This window comes from Fusarium keratoplasticum, chromosome 3 (genome assembly GCF_025433545.1).
Source record: "Fusarium keratoplasticum isolate Fu6.1 chromosome 3, whole genome shotgun sequence".
NCBI classification, from domain to species: Eukaryota; Fungi; Ascomycota; class Sordariomycetes; order Hypocreales; family Nectriaceae; genus Fusarium; species Fusarium keratoplasticum.
Window position 1 is genome coordinate 4,451,893 of NC_070531.1, and position 10,731 is coordinate 4,462,623.

General features: G+C 53.1%; 2 protein-coding genes across 2 annotated transcripts; one reads left to right on the plus strand and one right to left on the minus strand.

Moving 5' to 3' along the window:
* Window positions 1-294: 294 nt before the first annotated feature.
* Window positions 295-2,385, plus strand: NCS57_00468800 (Glycerol-3-phosphate dehydrogenase; the record flags this gene model as incomplete). Its single annotated transcript, XM_053054642.1, has 2 exons — window positions 295-1,522; window positions 1,574-2,385. 2 exons carry the CDS (start codon window positions 295-297, stop codon window positions 2,383-2,385), a joined length of 2,040 nt encoding a protein of 679 aa, XP_052916802.1.
* Window positions 2,386-2,697: 312 nt separating this feature from the next.
* Window positions 2,698-4,950, minus strand: NCS57_00468900 (uncharacterized protein; the record flags this gene model as incomplete). The annotated part of the gene is made up of 1 exon (XM_053054643.1): window positions 2,698-4,950. The coding sequence occupies one exon, from the start codon at window positions 4,948-4,950 to the stop codon at window positions 2,698-2,700; it is 2,253 nt and encodes a 750-aa protein (XP_052916803.1).
* Window positions 4,951-10,731: the final 5,781 nt, after the last annotated feature.

Genomic DNA, 10,731 nt, shown 5'->3' on the forward strand with positions numbered 1-10,731 from the left:
GCCGACATGTCCTCTCCGGTTCTTTGCCGAAGAAAGCGTCAGGTATGATATCAGAGGTGCTCGAGTGGCCCATTTTCACCCGGCAAATGATGGAATCTTTTTTTCCAATGCGACGATCATACTCAAGTTATCGTCTGTTATAAACATACTTTTCTCTTTGCTCTAAGTTGATCGACTTGACACCATACTCAAGACCTACCCTGCCACCCCAATTCCTATCGACGCGCTCAAAGCTGTCCAAGAGCCCTTGAGGAGCTCAGAACACCCCCTCGTCAAGAGCACAAGCCAACCACCATGCAGCAGCGACTTCGAACAGTCAAGCGGCCGCTGCTAGTCGCCTGCGCTGCTGCAACAGCTACCGTAGCAGCCGGCAGCATCGTCTACGCGACTCGAAACAAGACACATTCAATCGACAAGCCCATTGCTCCTCTCCAGCGCGATTCCGCCGGCCGTATCGTGCCACCTACCTTCCAAGCTCCAAAGAGCCGCGCCGAACAGCTTGCCGACCTACGCCGCAGCAGCGAACCGGACAAGAGTGCTCAATATGATCTACTCATCATCGGCGGCGGCGCAACCGGAACAGGCATCGCCCTTGATGCCGTCACACGCGGATTGAAAGTCGCACTCGTTGAGCGCGACGACTTCTCCTCGGGGACAAGCTCCAAGAGCACAAAGCTCGTGCATGGCGGTGTTCGCTATCTCGAAAAGGCAGTCTGGAACCTCGACTACGGTCAGCTCCAGCTCGTCATGGAAGCCTTGAGAGAGCGCAAGACATTTCTCAACATTGCGCCGCATCTATCAAGTTCGCTGCCAATCTTGTTGCCGTTGCAACGTTGGTGGGAGGCGCCCTACTTTTGGGCTGGTACCAAGGCTTATGACCTTCTCGCTGGCTCGCAAGGCCTTGAGAGTTCTTATTACTTGAGTAAGAGCAAAGCGCTTGCCGCGTTTCCGTTATTGCGACGAGATAATATGGTTGGCGCTCTGGTGTACTATGATGGCCAACACAACGATTCAAGAATGAACGTCGCTCTGGCAATGACGGCTTCTCAATATGGAGCCACCATTCTCAATCATGTCGAGGTCACGGGTCTTGAGAAAGACGTCAATGGTCAAATATGCGGTGCCAAGGTACGAGATGTCCTTGACGGATCGCAAGCCTTCACAGTCCATGCCAAGGGCGTCATCAATGCGACTGGTCCCTTCACCGACGCGATTGAACAAATGGATGAGCCCTCTCGAGAGCCCATCGTCGCTCCCTCATCTGGCGTCCACATCATGCTGCCAAAGAGGCTATGCCCCAATGGAATGGGAATGCTTGACGCAGCCACCTCAGACGGCCGTGTCATCTTTGTTCTTCCTTGGCAAGGCTTCACTCTGGCTGGAACGACGGACAACCCTTGCAACGTTGAGAAGGCTCCTGTCGCGCAGCAAGACGATGTGGATTTCATTCTCAATGAGGTTAGCAAGCTCTTGTCGCCAGAATCGGTGCTCTCCAGGGATGACGTACTGGCAGCTTGGTCAGGTTAGTGAACAATTTGTCTTCAACGTTTGAGCATCTACTTACACCACATAGGAATTCGTCCTCTAGTCCGCGACCCACGAGCCAAAAACACCGAATCTCTTGTCAGAAGCCATCTCATCACCGTCTCTCCCTCAGGTCTTCTCACCTGCGCAGGTGGGAAATGGACTACCTACCGACAAATGGCTGAAGACACGGTTGATGAAGCCATCAAGACTTTCAACCTCCAACCGCGTGCCATACCTCTTCCTGATATCAGCGGTGCCGGACTACCAGGGTTCACGACTAGCGGTGTCTGCTGCACACGCAAAGTACCCCTAGTAGGCGCACATGGCTACTGGTCTTCGCTTGCCTCGCGACTGATGGAGGTGTTCCCCATCGAGGCTGATATTGCCTACCACCTTGCCACCAACTACGGCGACCGAGCCTGGGCACTACTCGCCATTTCACCACGTCTAAACACTCGACTTTTGCCAAATCTCCCCTTCATCGAGGCCGAGATCACTCATGGCGTGCGCTCCGAGGCCGCTTGCACAGCCGCGGACGTCATCGCCCGCCGGACCCGTCTGTCGTTCCTTGATGCTTCAAAAGCGCTGCAGGTTCTGCCAAGGGTCATCGACATCATGGCTGCAGAGCTTCACTGGACCGCAGCCAGAAAGGAGCAAGAATTGACAGACACTATTAGATTTCTTGATTCGATGGGTCTGAAACAGGACAAGATTGCATCCGCCCAAGACGAGAAACTGCGCATCAAGGCTAGCGGTTCTGTACCTGTGCCTCAGCGGCCAACCATGGCTGGGGGCATTGAGGTGGATGTGAATGGACTTGGTGCTGGGCAGGCGCTGAGAGATACTCGGGTTATCTAGCATTGACAGCCTGAACGAAAAATGGCGGACAGAGAGGATAGAGTATAGATTGCTCGAGGGACCTGGGATTACAGATAAATTGCTACTATAAGAGGCGTGTCTTGGGGGCTGGATAGGGCGTATAGAATTGTTTATTCATGAAATGTTTTAATTTATTGCTATACCAAAACTTAAAGATGTCTGATGGCCAGTCACGTAGGACCCCTTTTATAACTCCCAGACATTCTCAAGGACTGACTTTATCTATTAAATAACTAACATCTTATGCCGATGGGCCTTTAGGTACTGCTTCCATTTAAGTCATCCATCTAATTACTGCAAAGATTTATACTGTCCCGTCACCTTGAAAGGCACTGTCAAGGTATCCCAGTCGGCCGCCACCTCCGGCCGGCCAAAGGGCACAAGGACGGCAAATCGCAATACATAATCGCCACGGGCAATCTTGGTGCCGTTGGCAAGCTTGCCAAACCACCAGTACTCGCGCTTATCGTATCCGGGCATGGCCGCTGCTCGACCAGTGTTTATCAAGGGATAATCCGTCGTCTCGTCTGGGTTCCAGCCCTGGTCATCAAACCACTTGGGAACCTGTCCCGCCCCAACCCACCATGTGCCCGAGCCCACGTACTTGTTCTTTCCCGGGACGAGGGGCCACTTCCACGCACGCTCCGTCCATCCCTTTTCGAAGATGTCGTAGCGGAGCTGACGCGTGCCCCAGCCGATGCCGGCCCAGATGACGGGGAAATCCTGGGCGGTGAGGTTGAAGGAGAAGGAGGGAGTAGAACCATTGACGCCCTGCTGAACGGGTGGATCGAGAGATTGCATACGCGGCTCGGAAAGGAACATGTTCTTGAACGCTCCCTTCAGATCAGCGCCGACGCCGACGAAGGGGACGGCAAGACGGTCGCCGTTGGAGCCCGAGACGATGATGTTGCCGCCGTATAGGGGCATGCTTGGTTTATACCAGTCGGACTTGTCGGGGTTCTGGAAGGAGACGGTGACCTCCTTGCTCTTGCCGGGCTGCAGGGTGAACTTTTTGGGAAGTGTCACATTGATGGAGTAGTCGTTCCACTGCAGGTAGCTGTACTCCTTGACAATGGTGTCGTACTCTCCGTTGCCCAGGGTGCTGACGCCCTGCGAGTCCTCCTTGGTAAGAGAGTACTCGACAGGCTTTTTGCTGTTGTTGATGACGGTGATCTTGTGGCGGCCAGAGAAAAAGCGAGTGTCGTTAAGGGCCATGGGCTCATACATCAGGTCAGTTGTTGACGCGAAGAGGCTTGTGGCGTTGATCAGGCCGCCTCCGATCTGGGCAACTGAAGCGGTCGGCTCGCTCCAGCTCCACTGATTCACCTTGCGGACATTGGACACAAGGCGATTATGCATCACCTTGGCAAACTTGGCGCCGTTCTGCGTGCCTCGGCCGCCGAATTGGCCAATGTAGAGAGCCGCGACTCCGGCGAGATAGGGTGTCGCCATCGAGGTGCCGCTGTACACAGCCCAACCGTGGTTGAAGACGGTGCTGTAGATAGATGCCCCTGGGGCGCCAACGTCGGGCTTCAGCTGCAGGTCGAAGAGGGGTCCCCACGAGGTGCTATAGTCGGGGACGGCCAGGTTTTCATCGCGGTTCGAGTATGTGTCAATGTTGGAAACAGCAAGGACGCCCTTGGCACCAGAGGGGGACAAGGCGCGAAAAGGCCCGCCGTCGCCCCCGTTGCCCACAGACACGGTGATGACCACGCCCTTGTTGGCAAGACGTGTCGCGACCTCTTCCCAGGCACCGTCGGACCAACCACCACCGAGGCCGATGCTGGCTGTGATAATGTCGACGCCAGCCTCGTATGCTGCGAGGAAGGCGTCAATGTTGATGGCCTCATCGGTGCCGTCCCGGGCATAAGTCTTGTATGCGTAGATGGTAGCCTCGGGGGCGACGCCGGACCAGTTCTTGCCCTTGCCGGCCACGATGCCGGCCACGTGCGTGCCATGGTCTTGCAGACCCATCGGGTCGTCGTCGGGTTCTCTAGGTCCCTTGGGCCAGTTCCCATCACCGGCAAAGTCGTAGCCACCGGCGACCTTGAACCCGGGACCGAAGCCGCCTCCCAGGTCGGGGTGGGTGTAGTCGACGCCAGTGTCGACGACGGCAATCTTGACGCCCTTGCCCTTGATGCCCTTCTGGTGAAGAGCCCACACGCCTGTCGCGTTGTGGACGTCGTACTCATTCGGGTTGAGATCAGATCCAGGCGGGAGGTCGGTCGAGTTATCAGTCGCCTGTCTGGCAACAACCCTCATGGGCTCGTAGAAGCGGTTGGGCCAGACATTGGCGACCTCGGGGAGGGCCAGGAGTTCCTCGGCCGTGTGCTTTTTGGCCTCGATGTTGGCGCCGTAGAAGATGTCGCTGTGGAAGTCTCGGACAACTCTGATGCTAGTATCGCGGGAGAAGATGTTGTCTCGCTTGGTGATACCGTTCTTGTACTCGACGATATAGCTGTTGGATGGCTTGACGAAGTCGAGCTCGGCACCTAAGGCGAGCCCAGCGGCCACCAATAGGTGAAGGGTGGCGTGCAATAGCATCGTTGGCTAGGAACTAAACGGGATGTCGTCTATTCCTTCTAGAAGCACTAGAAACACAGCGGCCGCCATCGCCATTTTAAATAGCATGTCTCGGCTCCATAATAACGAGCATTGCCGTAATAAAAGGAAGGTTTGCAATACGAGATTGGCATGTGGGGGGGTTTGCCCCTTTCCCGTATTGCCAGTCCTAAGATACCCATGCGCCCTATGTGAAACGCGCGTTACTAAACTGACAAACCGGTACTTAAATAAAGATCACCGTCTGCCATGACATCATGTCAACCAGGTGACTTTGTGGGCCTTAAATCTCCGATTGAGAGGCTGGTTTTACGTTCGGTTGGCCCCTCAGGAGTCGTACGTCATCTACCTAGTTCACTGCTTTGACAGGGGTCTTCTATAATCCCACATTTTACGTCAGTCTTGGGGAACCTTGTTATAAACTTAGAAAGCTTAACCTATTATTAGCTTCCCTAGAAGTTCTAGTTAAGGGGGGATTCAAGAGTTTTGTGACGGAGTAAGCACTCTACTAACCCTAACCCAACGCCGCGACTAGCAATTCGTGCGGCCCATAGTTCGCCCACTGTTTTGTTTGGGCATGTGGCTCTGCCATATCCGTTAAAATCAATAGTTTCTAAAGGCACTAGTTCATTTCACGTTATATAGAGCTACCTATGTTATGGTAAGTGCATTGCAGGCCATTGTGAGAAGGGCAAATAAAACTGGCAATGTGTCACTCCGCTGATAAAATTGCATAATGGTCGACATGCCTCGAAGTTTCATGCGATATGGTATAGCTCAAGGCGGGTGTCCAGTTCAGCCGGGCACACCGAGACGCCAGTACTGCCGATCGAGCATATAATTGACCCTCTTATTATAGTAGAGCCTGATTTCGCCCGAGGTGAAGGCGTGAGACTGATAGCGCCTATTAATTGGTCTTGGAATCAGCCCCGTTTGCCAGAAATGCCTCGATCTCAAAATTGGCCCCGTGATGGATGCATACGCTTCAGTGGCCGACAAGTTGCTAGAGCACGGCGCTGGTAGGGTCGACCTTGACCATGTGGACAAGAAGGGCCGCACACCGCTCGAACTGGCATTGGAGGCTGGAAGTGAATTGATCAAGGGCCTGCTGCTAGCGGCTGAGGCAAGGTTATCTGCAGGCTCGACAAAGGAGACGAATCACGATCGGGAGCTGCTGCTTCCCGGTACCGATTCCACGGATATCCCCCCGACAAGAGAGATTACAACAGCAGCAGCCACTCCATTCTCAACCGTGCAGTATGTTCAAGGTGGTACATCGTGTTGGGCATCAAGCTGAGTGTTCAAGGGGAGGAGGATTGCCAAGGTGTGGACAACGAGGAGGAACTTTGTGCGCAATGCGATGCTCTCGACATTGACCGTCTGTTTTCGCGGTGCCCATTGGGCATCTCCAAGGGAATTTTAGTATCCAAAGTAGGCAATATGGACAAGAGGCCGAGGTCGTGTCCCATGTGCCGGCTGATGGCAGCTGTTAAGCCCGTCCTCGACGACGATTTGGATGCAGCCGACTGCGAGCTACGGGCCTTCTCGAGCAACCGCAAGTGGCTGGAGATCGACCAGCAGACCGACCTCTCGCCTAACTGGGTCGACACGGTGTTTCTTGGTGTCGTGCCTCCCGGGATCCAATGACGAGTACCGCGAAAATTCCCTCACGGTGAATCGGCTGCGGACTGACGCCATCGACTACTGCAAGATTCGTAGCTGGATCGACCGCTGCGAGGTATATCACGGCCGGCCATGCAACACACCCACCTCCCGGCAAATCCCCCACTAATGCCTCATTGACTGCAAGTCACCCGAGCTGGTCATCGTGGCCCCATTAGAGACCGTCTCATTCGTCGCCTTGAGCTGTGTCGGGGGAGGGGGGGGTGCAAGGATGGACCTGATAAGACCGACTACGCCCTCATTCGGGATGCCATTACCGTTACTCTTCGGCTCGGGTATAGGTACCTTTGGGTTGACCGATACTGCACACTCAAATCGGACCCTAAAGCCTTCTCTAGCCAACTGCAGGCCATGAACACCGTGTGTGAAAAAGCACAGGTGGCCATCGTCGCCGCCGCCTGCGATGACACAACCTCCGGACTGCCCGGGGTCAGCGACCGTCCGATGATCCGTCAACCTGCTTTCGTGTCAAGGGCCATGTGCTGACGGCTATCCCGCCCGATCCATGCTACGACGTGCGCAAGTCGACCTGGCGGACGCGGGGGTGGACGTTCCAGGAGGGCATCCTGTCACGAAGGCGACTGGTCTTTACAAAGAAAGAGGTCCTCTACGAGTGCCAGGGCATGGTCATCCGCGAGGACGTCGAGGTTCCTCTCCGTTTCCACAAGGTAGTCGCCTCGTCGCCGTCAAGCCGACTATTGAAGCACCAGGAGCGGGGGTTTCCCCGCAAAGGCATCAAGACATCTCGCATGAAATATGAGGGTATTTGGCCTCTGATTGCTGAATATACGACTCGTCAACTCGCATACGACTCAGATATCTTCAGCGCTATGCTCGGCATTTTCGACGGGCTTTCCGAGCGAGAGCCGCCCATCCATCACATGTGTGGTGTCCCGGTTCTGGTCGAGAACGACAGTTTGCTGGAAGGGTTCACGAGAGGCCTTTGTTGGGCGCTGTTGGAACCTGGAACTTGTCGCTAAGAGTTTCCGAGCTGGTCCTGGACGGGCTGGCGCGGGTTGGTTGACGGGTTTTCCTCGTCGACTACGGCCCTTAAGGAGGGATATTCGATCAAGGTGGATATTATCAACCCACTAGCAGACACATCAGCCCAGATGTTGTCCTGGACAGAGTTTGAAAGACTGGATCCATCTGGAAGAGCGAACCTGCTTCAGTCATGCCATCTCCAAATCACAGGTGCTGCCATTGAGGTTGACCTCTGGCAAGGAGAGAAGAACTTGGACTCTGTGAGGAGCCTCGACGAACACAAAACTGGCTGGCACGCCATGATATAATGGAAATGATGCGATCCACGGCACTCTGTACCTATGCAAAGACCCTGCGGGCGATGCCGAGTTCGCTCGAAGACTGATTGAAGAGCGCTGGCTTGCTATTGTATTAGGGAATTCGGGTGCTTACACTGACTAGAGACCTATGCTGATTCTGGTTGAGAAAATACAGAGTTGCTGGGAAAGGATTGGTTTAATTGAAGCGCGTGGTTGCTACTCAATGGATTTGAAAAGTTTAAAGGAACAGACATTTATCTTAAATTAATAGATATAAAATATAATTTGGAACAATATACTAAGGAAATCATTAATAACAGCTCATTTGGTATGAGAAACTGTCACAAATTTGCCTGTGTATTTTGAAAAGCCGCCAGTCTCCCTGGTCATGAGTGCTCAGAGCAAGACGCCCAACATCGCAACACACAGGCATTCCGGGCGAATGGTTTAGTGGTATAATACTCCCTTAGCAAGTTTCTTCCGAAAGATCCTCGCATCTGGGAGTGGTCCAGGGTTCGATTCCCTGTTCGTCCATTAGAGGTGGTTTGAATCCACCATTGTCCACTCTTTTTGCCACTTGCTACCTTTTTTGCGCTACCAGAGGGGCCAAGAGGCTAGTGCCCTCAAGTAATTAGTTCAAGCACCTCAAGGAAAGCAAGCCTTTATGTGTGACTACGAAGCTAGAGGCGGGCTATCGCCTATCAAGACATAATGGCTTGGAACTGTGCAAGGGGAACCGATCCGGACCAATCTTCTCCCCTAACGACGGTATAGCTTCATCTACGAAACATTTCATTTGTCAAGAACTACCAATAAGAAGACTGCTAGCCCGTTTGCAACGGTGTATTGAGAAATGGGTGTCCAGCAAGGGTCCTAGGCTATTGGAGGAGATTTTGGGTGTGACAGACGGAGAAGTTCGCTGAGGACCCAGAAAAGGCCGACACACTGCCTGAGGAGACATGGACAAGTAATGATCAACCGAAAGCGGAGCGTCTATCCGGGCTTTGGGCTTCACGAACTTAGTTAGTGCCTTGGTTCGTGACAGAATTAGGCTTGGGCAGAAGGCCTTGGGTTTCATTAGCCATTCTGCCAGTCTCCGCCAGTGCTGTGGTTTAGGGCAGGCCCACCATCCTCGCAGACAACTCAAGTTGCTATTGCACCGAGAAGCCTAGCCATCTAGCCGCGTTGTCTATCCGTCGGTGGACTTGCGAGGGAATAAGGGTTATGAGTGTCGCTTTATGCTTCACTGGAATGCGGGCATAGATGTACAGCTTAGAGGTTGGGCTAGACCAAAAAAGTTCACTGTGTGTCCATGCTACCAGTGTTTTTTTCGGTATAGTTGAAGCCCGGCCCTTGATGGAATAACTGAGCCAAAAGATAGCTACCAGTGCTCGGGAGGGAGGGTCAAGAGCACTCTATCACTTGGAGTCATATTTGTTGATAAAGTAGTGCGCATGCCAGACACTGAACGGCATTGGGTGGCACCATGTTTACCCATGTTGACTTTTCCATAACAGCCGCAATGCATAAACCGCTCCAGATTCCTTTCTATCTCTGCTTCCTGCAACGATCTACTTCTTTTCATTCCAACGCACTAAATACGCTCAGCCTAACTCAGCAGCTTTAACGAACCATAGTCAACACCCGTAAGAGCCCTCCGGTCCTTTGACCTCAACAAGGATGTTTGGTATGACTGGAAGATCACCCTGAGTCAAGGGAATGTGTTAACTTACGAATTGACGGATGTCCTACTGTGGCGGGATGAGTTTTTATTCTGTCCATTGCGATGAGAAGCTGTAAAGCGGCAAAAGTCAGAAGAATGGGACCTCACGTTTAACGGGGCAGCGATTGGGCGCGCAGCATTCGGAGAGGGACCTGGTGACGCCTGTCTATAACGGGTTCGCTCCAAGCATGTCGTAGGTGTGCGAAATCCGGAACTGCCACGATATACTCGAGACTCCCTGATGATATGCCTGGTGGTGTGACCGGAGAATTATCTGCCGGCACCGAGGCCTCTAAATCATGACGCCGCTGCCTGAAGGCATACGCAGCCCGGTACGCAAACCAAAGGCCCACCATAGCAACTAGGAAACTCGGAGCGCCGAAAATAATGGCTATGATGACCTCTGGTGAGAAAAATGCCATCTTTTTCTAGTTCATGAGAGAGATACTTGGTTCCGTAGCAACGCTCGTAAACCAAGGCGAAGTGTGATGTTTCAAGGCGACGCAAAGTTGCTGATGACCAAGTTGCGAATTGCTGAGGAGGTTCGGATCGTATCTGCGTGTGGGTTCAGGAAGGGGAAATAGTTTTGTGCTGGCAAGATGGCATGACTTGGTCCACAATTGGCGTGCTATAGAAATTCAAGTGAAGGAAACTTTGCAGAAGCTGAAGAAATTTGTGAGTTTGATAGACAAATTGTTGTTTTTAACTAAACCGTCATCATCATAGCCAAAGACCTTGCTGCTTCTTTAATAGCTGTTGGTCATTTCTATCTGCCATGGCAGCTGACGGGGCCAATTCACTTGGACTGTACTGGACATTTGAGCTGATTTGACGTTGTCCCTAAGCAATGAGGCCATGTAATGTGTCCCGTGAAGGGGCCGATTTTCACTGGGATGAGTCGTGGCTAGCTCGGCCCCCGAAAAGGGGGCAATTTTCCTTGAGCAGTGAAATTCGGGATTACAAATTGACCCTCTGATCTTGGTGAAAAGCTCCCAGCGCAACAGGCTGGGTAGAGAAAAATGGCCCCGTCTCACGCCCCAACGTGCTTCAAGATGACATGAACCGTCGAGAAAA